Below are 20,351 nucleotides of genomic sequence, written 5' to 3'. Positions count from 1 at the left end.
ACAGCCGCGCATCCCGCGAAAGATTATGCTCCGGGGTCGAGAGACGGGAGGACTGGGAGCACCCGATGTTGCAAGATATGCTCTGGCCGCTCAGCTTTCATCGGCGTTCGCTTGGCTCCCCGCCGCCTCCAAGCCCTGCTGGCTGGAGCTGGAGGAGGCCTGGAGTCCAGGCCCTATAACCTCACTGCCACACCTGAAGGACCCCAACGCAAACAAGGGAGTGGGTCCTCTATCGGCAACTGAAAACACAGTAAAGAGCTGGAGGAAAGCGGCGCGTCTATGGAATATCCGCGGCGCGACGGGCCCACTCACCCCGGTCTGGGGAAACCCAGAATTCACTCCAGGCTGCAACCCCAGTAACTTCAGGAGATGGAAAGTTGGAGGACTGGAGAGGATACAAGATTTTTACGAGGAAGGAATCCCCCTAGACTTCGAGGCCTGCAAGGCAAAGTTCGACGTGCCGGAGAGCGAAAGATTCAGATACACCCAGCTCCGCCACTGGCTCTCGAGCAGAGAGATGAAGCGTCACGGAACCAGGTCCCTCACAGCCCTGGAACTCACCCTCACAGGCTCCCCGCCAAAGGGCAGAATCTCCACCCTCTACAAGCTCTTGGACAGAACAGACCCACCCCGCAAAGAACCATATATGCTGAAGTGGGAAAATGACATCGGGAGGCCAATCGATTTGGAGGAGTGGAATCACATCTGGACAAGAGCAAACAGAAGCTCGAAGTGCGTTTCCAACAAGGAAGGAGCATTCAAGGTATGCTTCAGGTGGTATCGGACCCCAGAGACACTCAACAAATGCAACCCCACGATTCCCCCGGCTTGCTGGAGAGGATGCCCAGACAAAGGCACTCTCTTCCATCTGTTTTGGTCATGTCCCAAGGCTATGCAATTCTGGAAATCAGTGCTGGATCACATCGGGAAAATCACAGGTCTCTCCATCCCATGGGACCCGGGCATCGCTTTATTGGGATCAAGTGGGGAGGGCCAATTCCCCCTCTCCGGGCACAGAGCAGAGTTATGCTCCCACCTGTTGACGGCCGCGAAAATCTCCATAGCTAGGCTGTGGAAAAACCCAGAGGGCCCAGCAGTACAAATGTGGTGGACAAAATGCTGGGACATAATTGCAGCTGAAAAGATAACTGCCCTCCGGTTCGGAAACAGAGACAAATTCTCCCAAACATGGGCTCCCTTTTTGGACTACACTCAGAATTTCCCAGGGTTGGCACGACAACCCCCCTCCCTACGTTGGATGGACAAAACCTAATAAAGACAGAAGGGACAACGCAGTAGCAGAGGTACGGATTGGCCCAAGACCCCGTCGGCGATTAAATCCAGGAATAACACATCAAGGCCCGGACAAACTGACGCTCGCTACCACCCACTCATGACCCAGCGCCTAAAGCACTTTCAAGGATCCCCACTCGCCCATTAGTAACCTATCTCAGCCCACTAGGGCTAAATTAACCGCTTGCCCTTCCCCTTGAACTGCCCCTGACCTGTTATTACTGTTGTTTTGTTATAAAGGACATAGTCCTTGTTGTTTTACGACTTGCATCTCGAAGCTCAACGTCAGTGCTCGCAGCGCTCTTTATGTATTCGCTACCACTTGATGCATTGTTTGTACAAAAACCAATAAATATATTTTGGGAAAAAAAAAAGATCCAGAGGAAAAGATTCCTCATGTAGTCATTAACGTGGGCAGATCACTTGTCAGCCACATCTGCACATCTTTCACCTGTAGGACAGCTAGTTCTGTTAGGTCATTGCTGCTGAGTGCGCAGGGATGATTTTGTTCTCATACTATTGATAACATGTTGAAGCCCAGGGGCAAATCAGTTTTTCTTCTGGCTTGGTATTAATGTGCACTGCAGAATTGAAAGCACAAATAGCAATAAAGACAAGAAGTACACCTCAAAATGCCTGTTTGTTCCCCCACATGCTAACTAAATATTTCTGGGGTGCGTCGTAAATTCTCCACATGTCCTGCCCGACTACCCACACAAACAATCTGGCCCCAGTAGACAGCTTGTAATGTACATTCGGCCCTCCAGCAAAAGTAGTTGTGCATCCCTGGCTTAATCTGTCTTCTGTCTTCTTTGTTTGACTGATTGAACTCTGCAGGTCCCCTTTAACTTGTGTGCTACAAAGTTCGACCTATCTCAAAAGAGCTCCCCAGGCCCCTCTGACTTTCTTAGCTCCTGGGGCTGTCTCTTGGGCCTCTGTCAAAGTCCAACACTTGGGTTTCTAGGGCTCCCGTAACCCTCCTGGACATAATCTCTCTGGAGGTCCGACTGACCCTTAAGCGGTGTTATTCTACTTGCTCTTCTTTCTCCTTCCTTACGCTGTTCAGCTCACCTCCCTCCACCCTTGGACAGCCCTGGTACCTTTACCACCTTCCGGTGTGTTCCAGCAGAGTGACATCTCAGCGATGATGGTGCTGTTCGTCCCTCTCTTCAGCGTCCGTCACATCAGCGGTCGCTTTCCTTATTCTGCGTGTGTCTGCACTTTCTTTGGTTCTTACACTGAGAGCAGAGGGTTCGTTTCTCCTTCACTCCCTGGTCTCAGCGTTCGTTCGCGGGCTCCATGCCCAACACGGTTGCACCATGGTCACATCACAAGGTAAGACAGTCTTTCTCCTGTCTTCGTCTCTGCGTTATTACACTTCTCAATGTCACCCTCCAGGCATCTCTCTTCCGCCTCTTGATCTCTGTTCTGACTTGAGTGTCGTGTAGACCGATGAGACCTCCGTCCCCAAGTGACGCACAGGGGAACTAAATAGAAACCCGCTGTACGACCTTTGAGACCACAGGTGAGAGATGTCTTCTCGGATCCACGGAGCCTCTAGGAACACCGATGCTGCTGTCAAGAGGGAATGAGGTTAAGCACCAGGCAAGCACAATACAATAAGGAAAACAAGTAACTAAAGTGTCTTACCTATCTGGTGTAATGGAGACCCAGGTGACCTAGTAGGGAGGTTCGAGGCTCATTAGATGCGGCGGTCCCTGGAATGGTAGAACCGCAGGTTCAGCGTGGATGAAGAGTAGCCACCTGTGGGAGTCAGGGCTGGACTTGAATCCCCAGTAGGGAAAAGGCGTAGAAGATCAGCAAGGTACCAAGGGATGATCCAAAGACAAGTCGAGGTGCAGTCCAAATATCCGGCAACAGGTAAAGAGTTCCAAGCAAAAGTACCAAGGGGTGTCCGAGGGAGTCCGTGATAGATTTCCGTGGTCAAGGCAAACAAGGAGCAAGTTGTAACGCCAAACAGTGTCCGAAGCCAGCTGAGAAGCAATGAGCGTTCTGTCTCTCAGTACTTTATACTGATCGCCCCTGGGTCACGTGACTTCTCTGGATCATGTGACGTCCACCAAGATCACATGGGGAACGCCGTAGTGTATCACGTGACTGGCGTGAGGACGTGAGGCCGCCCTTTCTGCTATACGTTCTCCAAGGCAGTTGCCAATGCAGAAAGGGTTGCAATCGAGCCCGTACACTGGTACGGAGTTTTCGGTTCTGTGGGTTCACCGAATCACTTGAGCCTCGAAGCTTGGGAGGAGGTGTTGGGGGAATGTGGGCAGTGTTCTGATGTGTCGTGGCCTGGTGTGCAGAGGATCGCCTAACAATCTCTCCATGCCAGCACTAGCCCTGCGAAGCAGCGCGGCACAGCCCCTCCAGGACATGGTCACGTCAGATGCGTGCCATTGTGTAGGATTCCTCTCCCTCCATTCACGATTGGTCGTTCCTTTATTCTTGCTGCCATACTTCCAGGGGGCGTGTTGCTTATCTACTGGGTTCATGGGGATTCCAGCATTATCTTGAGCGAAAAGGTAAGGAAACAATGTCAGCATGTTCGGAGGTTCTTTCAACGGCTATAACGTCAGTCTCTTCTACACCCATAGATGGAGTCAATATATTTCCAATAGGAAGTTCCAAATAGGAAAGGAGTGCATAGCCTCTCGAGGGGAGTTACTGCCAGTGAGGTCCTGCCTTAACTCCTAGGGAGGTTTTTGCTTAGCGGCCACACCTCCCTAGCCTCCAAGGGGGTGGTTACCCCGCTGGGGAGAATTGATGAATTCCTTGAATTAGTCACACAAACAATTATTTTGGGTGGCCCTGGATCAGACCAGTAGTTGCTGGAGGACTGGCAATATCTTGACAAGGAGGGCTGCAGATTACCATAGAGGTAGGAACAATGAACTCCCAGATATTGCTCTGTACCTGTTGGAACCTCCTTGAAAAGACCAAACCTGTCTCCTGCCCTGGTCTCCTTCAGAGCTTTTATGGCCTTGGCTCGGCCCGTGTCCACGTTGATGCTCTTGTGGAGATTTCTGCAAAAAAGATTCTTCCCATCAAAGGGCACACAAAGTTTGGGCCTGGACCTCCTGGAGGAAACTGGTGGCTTTCATCTGGGCCTATTCCTTGAACACTGCTCCAGGTCGCCATTTTCTGAATCCCAATTGATCACATCCACTGCTGAATCTAAAGCACAAACAAAGACCACATTTCGTCCTCATTAACATGGCCCAAGCCTCATCTTGTAGGTAGGAGGATAGGTTGTCTAGAAATGTATTTATTTCATTCCAACGCTCTGTTATAGTGGGCTAGCTATTCTGATTGTTATGGATGCAGATGCACACACTTTCTGCCAGATATCCTCCAATTTACTACCCTCTATTTGAAGTGGTAGTCAAAGGTGAGGCTGGATGAACCATGCTGTCTAGCAGGAACCAAAACTTTGAACCTTATCACCCTAGCAGTGATAGGTGTATCAGATAATGGTTCCTTAAGAATCGGTTTTCAAGTGTCCCATATTGTGTCCAAAATGCATATGGTCACAGCAGTGCAACGCTGCTTGTCTATGTCCATACAGAACATGTCCCTTCTCTTCAGTGCCCACCTGGTGGTAAAACAATTCTGCAGTTTTAGAAATAGTGTGGAATGTGATCTGGAAGCATTCCCCCTAGGAGAGTAATGCTTCTGCTTTCAAATTATAGTCTTTCCACTCTTCCTGCTGTAGAGTGCCTTGAAAGATTGTACCTTCCTTAGCCTCTTCATCTATGGGCTTTTTGTTCGGGATCTGGTGGTCAGAATTGCCCACTGAATCTTCCCAAGGGTTGGGTTGAATCTATTGTTCTTCTAGTTAAGACTATACATTGGGGGTTGAACTCTAGCACACATTAGTGGTTCTGACCAGTATGCTACCCTTTGCAGAGGTGGTGGGGCTCTACTTGCACGTTTAAGTGGCTCCTGTTTGGTGTCCCTGGTCCCAAGGGCACCATTTCAGATAGTAAGAATTTCAGACACGCCAGCGAAATTGTCAATGCTCTGAAGCAAATACATGGGAGCAGGATGAAAAGGCACCTCAGGGTCACCCAATGGCATGGTGGGTGCATGCAAATGTGTGAATCCCGTTTTACCTTGCAGGGACCCTTGCTTTTGAAGGATGCATCTGGTCCACAGAGGATGTGCTCCTTAAGAAGCATGCTTCTTTGGTGTCCTTGAACAGTCAAGCATGGCTGAAGCTGTTCGTACAAATTCCTCAGCTGAGAACATGCCCTCATTTTCTTCAATAAACATCAAGAGCCAAGAGGGTTGGATGGACACATCCAACCCTTTTGGATGTGTCCATCCAAAAGGGTTTTCTGGGTGAACCCTTTGCAAATCTTTCAATTCACTGATTTATTAGGTGGAGGCAGTAAAAACAGTCCTGATAGGATAGGATAGGACTCTTTAGAACCTCTTTTCACACCTTCCAATAGGGCTGTTGGGAATGTAGCCGGAGACATCTGGAGAGCCACATGTTATACCCCCTGCTCTATTCACATAAACATCTCCTCGCCTTCAGAAAGCTCTTGAAAATGTGACTGTTCAGTAAGTATGACAAACATAGCCATGTACTGTCTGTATCCTTTGTATTAACAGCACCGTCTAAGTTTGTACTATCTGTATATGTCCCTCTTCACTGACTCTGTACCAGTGCTGTGATACCTATGGTTTGGGCACTAAATAAATGCAAAACTAAAATAAATAAATATGCACTCTTATTTTCCAGCAGGTGTGCCATGTCAAGATTACAGGAATCATGATCTCACTACCACTAATCAAAGTAGGGCTCTTGACGAGTTACAGAGGTTGGGAAGGCGCAGCGGTCAGATGAAGCATCTGGATGAAGCACTTATCCTTCTAAGGATCTCATATAGAACTTGCTAGAGGGGCAGGAAGCATATCTGCTCCCTGTATCAATTCCCAGCTACTGGCCCCATGTAAAATTATCAAGTTGAGCTGCCCAGAAGCATGGCCTTCTTGGAGATCTTAATTTGGGTTGGGGAAACCCTCACCTAGTTAAAAGTTTTTCTTGGGTTGCAGTGTTATACTTGGCCTATTTCGAATTGCCAATTGCAACATGTAGCACAGAAATTATTTGTGGGTTAAACTGTGGGTTTCAAACAGTAGATGGTCAACAGAGTCTGATTGGGATAAAAAAATATTTGCAGTTATCAAAATAAAATTGTTCCGGGTTGTCGAATTGCAATTTATCACCTTTTGTGATACAGTGGAACTACTTTTTGGGGAAATTGTTCCTACATTCTGCACAATGGTCTGGTAATATCTAAAACTCCCAGTTTGACAGCACATGTCATAAAAGTGACACATTTGCAAGTCAGACTAGTGGCCAATACAAATCTATTTGAAACTTTTCCCCAATAGGAGAAAAGTATTTCTGCAATTGCCATTAGATGCTTCCGAAGTTAATCCCAGTGATTGAAAGAGAAGGCTACCAGCAAATCTTTTTAAACATGAACTTACAACCAACTTTACTTTCACTCCTCCTTCACACCCCCCATACAGGTGCCCAGACACTGCATGATTTTGGGTAATAGTAGGAACAGATGTAAACTATATTAAAAATGTATCTTTTACATCAAAGTATTAAAATAAAAAGCTATAATAAAAAAGCTGAAACCTGACTTCAGACTTATGAGACTTGGATCATATTTGGGAAAAAAATAAAATCAAACTAGCTAAAGTTAGAACACTAAATGAATGCATTGTTAAGAGTTTACAATAAAATAAATCTGTGGTGTAAGATTTTTAGCAAACATACCACTGCTGTGATCCAAGGGACTGTTGCAGGATTCAACTGGAGTCCACCCCATGTCCAAGATGCTGCTTTCATTCCTTTTTTTCCAGTCCATCCCAAAACCATTGCTCATATGCATGTCGGCTATTTTAGGTGAAGCTCTGGCATCAGCTTTTCTGCTCTTCAGTCTTCTTTCCTGCTCTTCTATTTCCTATAAACATGAACATAGTTTTGCCCTTAATTAAAATACTTTGTTCACGCAAAAGAGAATGGGAAAGCATACACAGCAATATAATCATCTCCACAAACAGATCGTATTTACCATCACTACATAGTGCCTTAACATGCCAGATGCTCTGAATATTTTAGAACAAAGACTCGAACGGCTGTGATGCATTTCCAAGTGCTCAACTCTAGCCAAGGGCCGAAACCAGCTCAGGTTTTCAATGTATCCACACCAGATACTTCACATTGTGGTGGTTATTAAAAAAATGACCAGGATCGGAAATCCACTAGGACCAAAGTGTAATCACTGTGAATAAGCACTAGTTGAAATGCCTCATCTTAAAAAATGGTTAAACTCCTGGGTTCAACCCATGTTTTGCAGGTTGACAGCAAGCCCTGCTAAGTTCGCACACTTCTACAATGTATGAATTTATGTATTATTTAGATCTAATTGTGGTATGCTATTAAGAAAATGTTTGTGTTTACTTCTATTGATAAAAAACATGTGTCCGATTATATGCTGCTGAAAAGAAACCTGTATAAACAAACCATCAAGTTCTTCGATACATTTTTATCCTTCCATAGCAGGGTGTTCAAACATCAAAGGCAAACAAGATCTTCATATAAAACCACTTACAGGTTTTTGGATGCCATCAAAGACCAGCGGAAATCATGCATTTCTCTAACATTCTAAAGCAATTCAGTGGGATTGTTAGGACAGGGTCCATTTGGGCTTCCCTTTTGCTAACTTTGGTAGTCCCCTAACATTTATGTAAGGTTTTGGAATCCTGGTGACAGACTTCAGTCGAAACCTCCCTGAATGCTGTAACTGAATTGTGTTGTGCTGCCTGTAGTATCCCCTTATGGCTAACCTGTCCTACGGCAATGCATTTTGTCACTGGGTAGGTATTCGCACTCAAAGTGTTGGGTCACAGGCTGGTGGAAGATGGAGATTTTAACTTTGGTCACAGCATTCAGTAGCCTTTTTATGGCATTGGGGCCACTTGCTCCCTGAACAGGAGCAACGTGACTACCAAAGCATATTTAAGGCCTACAGCCTACATATTTATGGCCTGAGTTTGATGTGCACTGCTAAGCAAAACTGATCACAAATGTGTTTCTTTTTTTGCTCTTAGATATGTTCTGCACCTTGACTCTGCCGTACCTGAATAGTGTCATTAGTTGAGCTGTTAAAATTGATTTTAGCTGTGTTTTGCACCTTGATTTTGCCTGCCTTACAAAGGATCATTAGCTGAGTTTTTACAATTGATTAGTCATGCTCAGCTAACTGATTCTCACGTACCAGCTGCCAATCGATTCTAAGCATGCCCCATTATATTGCTTTTAGCTGTGCTCAACTCAATTGAACTTGATTTGCCCTGATTAACTGTATTCACCTGCACTGACCAGCACACCTGGCCTCAACTAATTTCTAGACGTTATCAGGACTATTGTCTCGTAATCAGAAGCCCAAACCACATTCCACGGACATACCGCAGCCATCACACCCGTGCCTACCCAGCCTTAACCCTTGCACTTATGCATGCCCTACCCACAACACTAAGCACACCACTACCAGACCCAGGTAAATTAATACCACTCCATGAGAAGGTTTCACCTGCGTCAAACATCGCTAATTTGGCCTCCAGATCTACTTCTGCCCACTCACCTCTCCATGCATCACCCCACCCTGCCTACTCCAAGCCTTGGACATACTGAAGCCATCCATCTGCTTCTCCAACCACTCACTGTATGCCACCCATAACATCAAACACACACTTACCTTAAAAATGTCTAACAACCTCCCTAACTCACTCGATATCGGACTTTCACCCTTCCTAGATAAGGCACTCAACCTCACCACAAGCCCACGAGACACGAAACACATGCAGACCCCAAGCCATACTCAACCATGCACCCTCGACCAGCGAAATAAAAGACTAGCGACTCGCCTATTCACATGCAGACAACACCTATTAACAACTACTCTGCCGTTCACTTGCAGTCAGAGGTAGGTGCAGTAATCTTTACAAAATTAGATCTAAGGGGTGCTTACCATCTCATTCGTATAAAGGAATGTGACGAATGGAAAACAGCTTTTAGAACCCCCTTTGGCCATTTTGAATACCTGAACATGCCCTTTGGACTTGACGTTTCATGGATCGAGTGTGCTCTGATATGTTGTTCCTCTTCGTCATCGTATATCTAGACGATATACTGATATATTCAAAGGACCATCTAAAACATGAAGGGCATGTGAAGGCAGTCTTGCAACGTCTACGTGAACATAAGTTCCTGGCCAAACCCGAGAAGTGCCTTTGCCACGTATCAACTGTTCACTATCTTGGATTCGTCCTCAGTCCAAAAGGAATCGGTATGGGTTCCTCAAAGGTAGACTCCATTTTGTCCTGGCCCACTCCAACTACTGTGAAACAGATTCAATCCTTCCTAGGACTTGATAATTTATATCGGAAATGTATACCAACCTCTTCAGAAATTGTCCATCCTATCGTCTCACTGTTAAAGAAAGATACCCCCTTCTTGTGGACTTCAACTCAAGATACGGCCTTTCAACGCTTGAAGTCAGAGTTCATACAAGCCCCCATCCTAGCCCAACCTGACATAGATCGACCCTTTCTTGTTGAGACTGATGCTTCCAACTACGCCATTGGGGCTGACCTAAAACAAGAGTTGGACGACAAATGAGAACACCCCATCGCCCATCTTTCTCGCACTCTAACTCCCAGTGAGACCCATTACTCTGTTTTGGAAAAGGAATTACTAGCCATTTGTCAGGCCTTCACTGACTGGCGACATCTCCTCCTGGGAGCCAAACACCCAGTGCAAGTCCGCACGGACCATTGAAATCTCCAGGTTCTACAATCCCTGGAATTCTTTGCTCAATATCAGTTCCAGATCCATCACGCTCCCAGAACACATAATATTATTGCCGATGCCCTATCCAGACGTCCACATTACGAAACCCCTGAGGATCGGACCTTCCCAAAGATGTTTCCCCACACAATCTTTGTTGCCCAAGCACTCACTCTTCTGGAGAGCATTAAGAGCCAAACTCGATCCTCAGATATCTGGAAGGAGCATAAGAGAAATAATAGATGGAATCTCACAACAAGGAACGGGTATCTATTCAAGTACAATCGCTTAGTCATCCCCACTCCTGGACTGAGACAAAAGATCACAAGCCATTGCCATGATACCTTTCATTCGGGACATCGTGGGATTACCAACACCCTCTATCTAATACAAAGACAGTTTTGGTGGCCGAAGAGGAAAGATGATATCAGGATCCATATCCAAGCATGTGCAGTTTGCAATCAGAACAAACATGACAATTAGAAGCCGGCAGGACTCCTACTCCAACCAGCAATACCAACAAGACCCTTGGAAATCATCGCCACAGATTTTAGCATGGAATTACCACCCTCCAGGGGCTACACAACAATCATGGTCACTATTGATTTGTTTACTCATATGGCTCATTTTACACCTTTATCCAAAGTGCCGTCCTCATCTGACCTTGCCAGAATCTTCCTGGAACACATATTCCGGCTTCATGGGCTACCTTCCAAGATCATTTCAGACCGAGGACCCCAGTATCTCAGTTCTGGAAACAATGATGTCGTATACTGGGAATCCAACGTGCCTTATCTTCAGGCTACCACCCACAAACCAATGGGGCTACCGAACGTGTAAACCAGACTCTTGAACAATACCTTCGTTGCTTTGCTACCAAAGGCCAGGATGATTGGTCACTCTTAATACCTGTGGCCAAATTCGCTTATAACAATTCAGATCATTCAGCTATCAAGACCAGTCCCTTCTTCTGTAGTCAAGGATTCCATCCATCAGTTCTACCCTCTGTACTCCCACACCCTACCCCAGTGCCTGCGGTAGATTCCTGGATTGGAAACCTCATAACAGTACACAAAGTAGTTAAGGAATATCTAGAAAGGGCCTGAAGAGATGTCAAACGTTATGCAGACTCCAAAAGATGACCTGGACCTTCCTACTCAGTAGGCGATAAAGTTTGGTTATCCTCGAATCTCCTTCCTCGACATCTTCGCCCTAATAAATTGGCTCCCAGGTACTACGGTCCCTTTTCTATACAAGAAATCGTCAACCCAGTGGCCTTTCGACTTCGGTTACCAGAATCCTGGAAAAGAATCCATCCAGTATTCCATACTTCTCTGCTAAAACCATATATTCAGTCATCCCGAACAGCTCCTAGATCTACCCCTGTGATTGTAAATGACCAACTAGAATACAAGGTTTCCAGAATCTGTGACTCTAGATACCGACGTGGTCAACTACAATATTTGGTGGAATGGAAAGGATACCCTCCCAGTGAGCGTACCTGGGAACCCATGTCAAACATGAATGCCCCCAGGCTGGTTCGAAGATTCCATCTCATCCATCCGGGCAAACCCAGAGGAGCTGGGTTTCAGAGGAGGCATACTGTCATGAACCGTCGTCTATGTCCCTTCTGGACCTCCTGGTCCCTGACTCATAGGGGATTGAATGCAGTGATCCTTCCAACATGGCCGCTCGGAACGGAACACTCTTGGTCAGTCTCTGCGTTTCACGCTGCACGCTTTACAAAAGAGGCACACCCCCGCGGCTCTGCACGTCTCAACGCTACCGTTTGTTGTAATCGGACGTGTGTAGCCGGAGTTTGTTCGGGGCTCCCGCTTGAATCCTTGTTCCCAGTTCCTTGAATCCCGTCCTGCCTCCCATTCCTCTCCTACCTTCCTGGAACCCTTCCCCGCTCGGGTCACGGCTTTCCCTGCCTCTGAGCGTAACCTTATTGCATCCTGGTATCCTTCCTGGATTTCTTAACGCTCCCGAGAACAGAATAGCGAACCTCACGCTGGACTCCGAGGACCAGCGTTCAGGTCTATACAAATCCTGGACCGTGAGAAAGAAGTTATTCCAGAAGGTCGCAAGCAAACAACAAAAACAGTTGAGAAGGGGAGAGACTTGTGACAGACTGTGCCGAAGAGCTTGCCCCATTAATTACGGCATTAATCGACAACTCCTTCTCCACTGGCCACGTCTCGTAGAATCTAAAAGAAGCCTGGCCCCCTCCCCCAACCCCTCCGCAAGAAGCCCACACTTGACGCCAACATACCCACCAAATTCCGTTTTATCATGACTGTACCCTTCCTCCTTAAAATACTTGACAGAGCAGCTTACTTGCAAATTCAAAACCATCTCGAAACCCACTAACTCGTCTGCATTTGACAATTGGGCTTCTGCCCCGGCCACGGAACGGAACCCGCCCTCTTGGACTTAAAAATCCAAATGGACGAAATCAAAGAAAATATCAACATGGCAATCCTCCTCCTCAACCATCAGCAGCCTTTGATTTGGTCGATCATAAGATTCTTTTCCAGCACCTTTCCTCAGCTGCCCATTTTACGTCCGAAGCCATTGCCTGGATCGAGTTCCTTCCTCTCCAACCGCACTAAGAGTGTTCTCCGCTTCAGCGGCAGCCCCACCTTCATAGTGCCCCCAAGGCTCATGTGTCTCACTGACCTTGTATAAAATTTTCACCAAACCCCTCTTTGACCACCTCAATGCCCTGGGCGTCACGTACACCAACTATGCTGACAACACCCAAATCCTCCTACCCATCTCTGGAAACTACAACACTGACTCCAACGCCCTCCGCAAACTATACCAAACCATGCAGGCCTGGATGACACAACACAGCCTTTGCCAAATGATGAAAAAACTGGACTACTACGCATTTGCAAGCAACCTCGGCGAAACACTCAACTCCTACAAAACCTTCGACATTGACGGAAACACCATTACTGTCGCAAAAGAGGTAAAGACCTTGGGAGTATACCTAGACTCTACTCTATCCCTAACCAGACAAGTAAACTGTCACCTCAGCAGCAGCATACTTGCAAAACTAATCAATGCCTGCAGACCTTGCCTGTCTTCCAACGGCAGCATTGCTTCCGCTAGAGCGTTCATACTATCCAGGATCAATTAATGTAACTGCCTCTTTGCAGGTACCAACACCCGCAATTTAAATAAACTGCAGATCATCCAAAACAACGCCGTAAGAGCAGCTCTAAACATCTCCAAAAAAGACCATAGCTCCACAGCCAGACGTAACATATGTTCTCAGACCGGGAGCCAGTCCACCACGTTCAAAACACTAGCCCTAACCCACAAATATATCTCTAACACTACACCTACCTAATTGTCCATGAAAATTGCTAAGGCCCAATCAGCCAGGCCTACCAGAGACGCCTATTTCCACTTGTCATCCACAGATACAGGCGTCAGAAAGCCAAGGGAAGCAGCTTCCTGGTGATTGCTCCCAAACTTTGGAATGCTCTCCCCTCTAACCTTACGATCCGACTACTCCTTCTGTTCCTTCCACAAAAGCCTAAAAATTACTTTTCTCACAAGACCTTCAAATGTAATCTTTAACTCATCGCAATATCTCTAAAATCGGCACCACCGTCTCTACCGAGATACGTAACACATACATCGCTGCAGCCAACAAGCATGCACCACTTATTTCTCAATCTCCTGCAACCATTACCTGTATTTAATGTAATAAATGTACCTAATGTAATCAATGTACCTAATGTAATCAATGCACCTAATGTAATCAATGCACCTAATGTAATCAATGCACCTAATGTAATCAATGCACCTAATGCACCTCCATGCCTGTAACCTTGCTGCAACTAAGTTTCCATGTAACCAGAGTCCAGATGCCCCCGGGTTCGGCGCGCTTAACAAATGTCAAAATAAATAAACACACCCATGTTTTATGTGGTTATTCATGCGTTTACCACAAGGCATAGCCATTCTGGTTCTTCTGCCTTCTTAAACTTCTTAAAGCTTAAAAGGCAGCTTGGATGAAGGAAGGGAATAGTTACTTACTTGCAACTCCATTTCTCCAGCATTGGTATCTTTCATGGATTCACATGCTTAGAATATTCCCTGTCGTCAGGGTTCCCAGCCTGACGACGGGGAATATTCTAAGCATGTGAATCCATGAAAGATACCAATGTTGGAGAAATCTGGGTTATTCTGGATGACTGTCTATCAGACCTCTCGATCCATATCCGTTTGTGCGCTCGTACAAATTGAGCTTTCTCAGGTGTTGGTGGCAAGGCTGGAAGGGTATATGCCAAAACTGATTCACCCAGACCAGGTGAGTTTCATTAAGGGACGTCAGTGAGCCAACACAATGAGGAAAACCTTACACTCGGTGTCAAACTGCAACTCTACCTCAGGGGGGGTGGACCACTTTGGCCTCCCTGCACAGATATCTCAGGGCGGTTGTGCACTGTGTTACTGCCAAATTGCTATGCTATGGACATACAAACATACCCTAATGCTAAGAATAGACACAAGATGAAATAACATAAGCCACAAAGACATGAATCGATTGAACAATAAACACTTTTATTCATGCATAACAAGGCATGATAAATCAGTATTAGCAAAGCGAATTTGTAACCCTTTCTACATTGGTTCTAACTATAAAGCAAATTCTGTGCATAGCAACCTATTACCATTCTACATGCATTGTAACCTAATAGCAACAAATGCTAATAGCAAAATACATGTGGCAAGTGTCAGCATTCCTCTCCAATCCACACCACACTTCACACTCTCTCTCATAAGACAATCCCTGTCTGATCTCCCCTTCTATCAAACCCAAAGCTCTGTGTGAGTGTCTGTCCCAATTCCCCATTGCACGTGTCTTATCAATCAATCAGTTAGGCCATTAACCATACCCCCAATTTGGTGTGGTTAATCTGCTCCCAGCATGACTCGAGCCTCTCTCCTCTCCAGCTCCCTCTGCTAGCCCTGCACAGGGCCTCTTTGCTTGGCCCCTCAGTGGTCTGGTCTCCTGCCAAATCTCTGCCAGATCGATCGCAAACTCTGCTTCTCATCTGCTCTCCCAGAATGCTTCCCCAAGCTGCATGTCAGCCAAAGCCATCCGATTTTGCTGCATCCAAAATGCTTCTCCAAAAGCTTCTCTCCAAAACGCCTCTACCTACTGCTCATTTCCGGCTCCCAGTTAGAATGTCAAATCATGTCACTCTTTCTGTCAAACCAGCATTTCTACAAGCGGACAACGCCTAAAGATCTCTTACGTCAATCTTGCACTCTCTCTAGTCCAGTGTGTTCTAGTCATGACATTTCAGTGCATATCTTGTACATATCCTATGGCCTTCTCCTGTCTGTGTTACAAAACCACCATCCTCCCAGCCCTCCATTGTCAGCTAAAATCCTTTCTTTCTCCACCTAAATCCCTCACTCCCTGTGCAAAAGCCCTCAACTCCATGCCTCCCACCTTTCTGTCTGTCTGCGAGGAAGCCAGCCCGTCTTCGCTTCTACTCAGGCAAGGGTTACCTCTTATCTGTCTGCCTGCCAGCCTTTTCTTACACATTCCTCGATTCACAGTGTACCATAACAATCCTTCCGCGTACAAAGTGGAGCTGCTAACTGTGTCAGAATGGCTTCAGAGCCACAGGCCTCATGCATTCATTCATTAATTCAAACCCAAGCACTACATAATGGCTCAATGTACATACTAAGTGCACACTCGTGCGTGTCTAATACATAACAATGTCTAAACATGTCTAAACAAGGCCCTTCATATAACAAGGCTATTTATCCAGCAAATGCATACAAATGGCAGAATAATATGGATAATGGATAACTAATGTCACTAATAGGAATTAAATTAATTACTAATGAGAACATACCAGGCCTCTTCATATATCTGGTTTTTCATTAAGGAGCGTCAGTGGGCCGACACAATGAGGAAAACCTTACACTCGGTGCATGAAGCCCAGGGGCTCCTGGTGGACCCCTCAGCCCCTTTCGGTAGACACAGAGAAAGCATCCGACAGGGTGGAGTGGGGGTTCCTCAGAGCAGTGCTCATTAAATGCGGTATTGGGGAACGGTTTCTCTGGGGAATTAAGGCAGTGTACTCCTCAACCAAGGCATGTGTTTCAGTAAATGGGGGCTACTCCCAGTGGTTTGGTTTGGGAAAAGGTACCAGGCAGGGCTGCCCCCTCTCACCGGCCACGTTTGCGCTCTCAGTTGAACCTCTCGCCCAAAAGATTAGAGAGGGCCCCAGCATAGAGGGTTTCCAGGTGGGAGACGTGATCTATAAAGTGGCCTTCTATGCCCACAATGTCCTTCTGCATGTAAGGAACCCTCTCTATCCTACATTCCAGCAGGGATCCCAACTGATCGAGCAATATGGTTCCTTGGCAGGATTCAAAATTAATAGGGCGTAGTCGGTCCTCTTCCCGCTGGATAGGAGGAAAGATGGGGAGGCGTGGCAATTCAGAGCCCTTTGCCTGCAGGTTAACTTGGGAATGCTTAGATACATGGGAATTAATGTACTGAGGGACGTAGGGGACTTATTTGGGGTAACTACCGCCCCCACAGATGGCTACAATTAAGACTGATCTGTGGAAAATTGTGCAAATTAAAAATATCATGGTTGGGACGCCTCAATGCAATAAAATGTTTTGTTCTACCGAGGATCCTTTACCTGTTCCAGATGCTCCCCATTCAGATACCAGACTCATTCTTCAGGGACATAAGGTGTACACTATCCAGATTTCTCTGGCAGGGGTAGAGACTCAGAATATCCAAGGAAATCCTGATCCTGCCCAGAGACAAAGGGGGAGTAGACCTACCCAGTATTATACTCTGTTATAAGGCTGCCTAGCTTAGAGTTCTTATACCTCATCTCAGGGCTCAAAGGGATCTTCCGTGGGTCGCTCTGAATAACTTTCAGTTTTGCCCGGCCACAGTCAGGGAATGGCTATGGGTGCCAAGAGGTAAGCTCCCTCGCAGAATTCGCGAGCACCCGATTGTGGAATGATTTGGGATATTTGGCATCCTGGCACAGACATGAGAGGGGTTACAACATGGCCCTCCCCACTAGGCCATCTTTGGTGCCGGTGGTCAGGCAGGCCATTCCGGACCCCAAAAGCTTCCAGAAATGGTTCGAGGTGGGACTGGAGCGGATTGGCCAGCTCTGGGGGGAGGGTCATTTCATCAATATACTTGACTTGGAGGAGGCCCTGGGCATTGGTAAACTCCCAGGTTTCAAGTACCTTCTATTGCAGGGGGTCCTAACGGGAGCGCAATGGAGGGAACAGATACAGAGGGACCTCACACCTTCGAAAAAATCCTAGACAAATGTACTGAAATGAAGGGACTAATCTCGGCAATGTATGGTGCCCTAGTGGGGTTCGGGAATCAGTCCACGGAGAGGCTTAGAACTACGTGGGAGGAAAACATGGTAGTAGACATAGACCCAGCACTATGGGACAGACTGTGTAGGGGAGTTTCAAAGACTTCAACCTCTACTCAATACAAGCTACATGCCATCAAACCTCTTCATAGGTGGCACTATGATCCGGTCAGACTCCAAAATGTTTCAGAATACCAGCCCCATATGTTGGCGAGGATGCAGGACTAGGGCTGACTACTGGCTTATGTGGTGGGGACGTCCCAGGGTGCAATTCTATTGGGATGAAGTCCTGTGCTGGATTAAGGAGATTGACTGGATTGCCCGGACTAAGTCACCAATGCTGGTCCTGCTTGACATGGATGCAGGTGGATGGGGATTACACCAGGCTGCTGAAAATGTCCTCTTCCCTGCACCTTGCGGCGAGGGCTTGCTTGTGCGTGAAGTGGAAAAGTGCAATCCTCCCAAGCAAGAAGGAATGGAGTAACATGGCTATGAATATATTTATACAAGAGAGAGAATAACAGCAATACTCCAAGTCAGGCGAGTCCACAGAAAGTGGAGTGGGGAGAATTTATTGATAAACATGTGAGGCGAAACCAGCAGTGACCAGAGCCGGGGCATGATGGGGGGAGGGCTTCGATGCTGGGCAGTAAATGAAGGTGGGTAGGGCATGGACCAATGTCGGGCTAATTTGATCACTACACCTGTGCGGAGGCCAGGTGTCAAGCCTAACAGTTTATTTTGTACTCATGTGAGTTACCGAAGTGACTGAAGATGTGGATTTAGTAGCAAGGAATCCGTACCTAGGGGAGAGGGAGGTTGGAGGGCGACTGGGGGTTAGGCGGGTAGTTCTGGGGGAGAAGGGGCAGGGGGGTAAGAGGTCTTGACTGTTGGTTACCCGAACCACCCCATGTGAGTTGTATTTTTTTTGTATTCCATTAAACTGATAATAAAGATACATTTGAGGGAGAAAAATGGAGCTTGACTGGCCAAATTTGAAAAGGTGCAGAGAGGATTACTGGAGAAAAGGGCAAACCGCCTTCCCACAAGTGTGTGCATTGCCAGGGAGACCTCAGCCATTAGGATGATTACTGTTGCGCAAAATCTTACTAGACAGGAAGGATTTCTGATATATTTTATTCTTAGGTGCATTTTGAGGTAAAAGTTGGCAACCTCAGGTTTTGACATAATTAGTGTATGCTGAATTCGATTAACTCCCAAGCTGAATTTTTTGTGGTCGTCCTTTTAATTAGCATTAAAAAAATGGCCAGCAAATTGCATTATTATTATAAGCTAATATTCATGTAATCCATCTCATCTGCATTATTATAGTGCAATCCACAGTTAAATTGGATTACACTTTTTGTAATATACTGTTGTATTGTAATTGTGGCTGTTTTATGTTTAGTTTAGTTTAGTTTATTTATTTGTACCGCGCGCCGAACCCTGGGGTAACTGGGCGCCGGAGACTTAGAAACAGTTACAACATGGTAAAAATATACAATACAGACTGTGATAAAACAACAATAGGTGTAGCAGACCGGGTTACAGGTGGTCAACAGAGACATGCAGAGAGGAAGTACATTAAGCAGCGTTTTTGTTGGAAAGTCATGTTTTTGTTTTGGCTCTAAAAGTCCAAAATGAGGGTTCTGCTCTAAGGTTTGGTGGCAAAGCGTTCCATAGTTTGGCGGCCAGGACCGGGAAGCTGGCGCCACCTGCTTTTTTTAGGGAGAATTTAGGAACGGAAAGGCAATGTGAGTATGGCGTTCTAGTTGGTCTAGTTGAGGTGTGATTGTGGAACTTGTCTGCCAGGTATTTTGGTGCATCATTGGAGCGGCATTTATGGACGATGACGAGGGATCTGAGAGTGATTCTGTCTCGTACCGGGAGCCAGTGAGCATCTTGTCTGATGCTGGAGATGTGGCCGTTTCGTGGGATACTGAGGGCGGCTCTGATGGCATTATTTTGAAGCACCTGTAGTTTGTTCAGGTTGCGTTCTGAAGAGCCGAGAAAGAGGGTATTGCAGTAGTCAATTTTTGAGAGCACTAACGCTCTGGCTAGTGTAATGCAGCTGGAGGGTGATAGGAAAGGTTTGCATGCGTTGATGAGCTTATTGGTGTAAGCTGTGGATGAGGCAGTGGCGTTCACCTGTCTTTTGAGTGAGAGAGTAGAGTCTAGATAAACCCCAAGGGTTTTAATTTCTTTGGCTACTGTGATTAGGTTACCGTCTATGTTGAAGGACGCGTAACGGGGGTCTAGTTTGTTTAGCCGTGGTTGGGAGCCGACAAGAAGGAGCTCAGTTTTCTCATCGTTGAGGCATAGACCGTGCTCTGCCATCCAGGCTTGGATCTCCAAGTAAAGGTTGTTGATTCTGGTGGAGTCCTCATCGTAGCACCCCGATAGGGTGATGAGAACCTGGGTATCGTCAGCATAGTTTGTGTATGTGACACCTAGGTTATCTAGGCGGTCAAACAATAGCTTAGTGAAGATATTGTATAGGGTCGGCGAGACGCACGAGCCTTGAGGAACGCCGCAGGTAATGGGGACAGGGAGTGCTGATGCCCCCGGGGAGAAGACCCGGGTGGTTCGGTTGGCTAGAAAGGACTGGACCCAGGCAGTCGCCTGGTTAGAGAAGGCCGCTGAGGTCATCAGATGTTCCGTGAGGATCTGATGGTCGACGAGGTCGAAGGCAGCTGATAGATCTAGCGGTAGGAGAATGGCTAGATTACCCTTGTCCTTTGCCTCGTCCATCTGGA

General features: G+C 46.7%; 1 protein-coding gene across 6 annotated transcripts in view; it reads right to left on the bottom strand.

Moving 5' to 3' along the window:
* Positions 1-20,351, bottom strand: part of CCP110 (centriolar coiled-coil protein 110) — a 1,154,773-nt gene that overhangs the window by 475,469 nt on the left and 658,953 nt on the right. For all 6 annotated transcript variants that reach the window (XM_069647149.1, XM_069647148.1, XM_069647151.1 and 3 more), the window contains one exon: positions 7,112-7,298. In XM_069647149.1, the coding sequence (XP_069503250.1) occupies positions 7,112-7,298 (187 nt within the window). The remainder of the gene's footprint in view (positions 1-7,111; positions 7,299-20,351) is intronic.

Source organism: Ambystoma mexicanum, chromosome 2q (assembly GCF_040938575.1).
Source record: "Ambystoma mexicanum isolate Mex_15411 chromosome 2q, UKY_AmexF1_1, whole genome shotgun sequence".
In the NCBI taxonomy this organism is placed as follows: Eukaryota; Metazoa; Chordata; class Amphibia; order Caudata; family Ambystomatidae; genus Ambystoma; species Ambystoma mexicanum.
The sequence above is the reverse complement of the archived record's forward strand: the minus strand, read 5'-3'. Positions and strand labels throughout refer to the sequence as shown.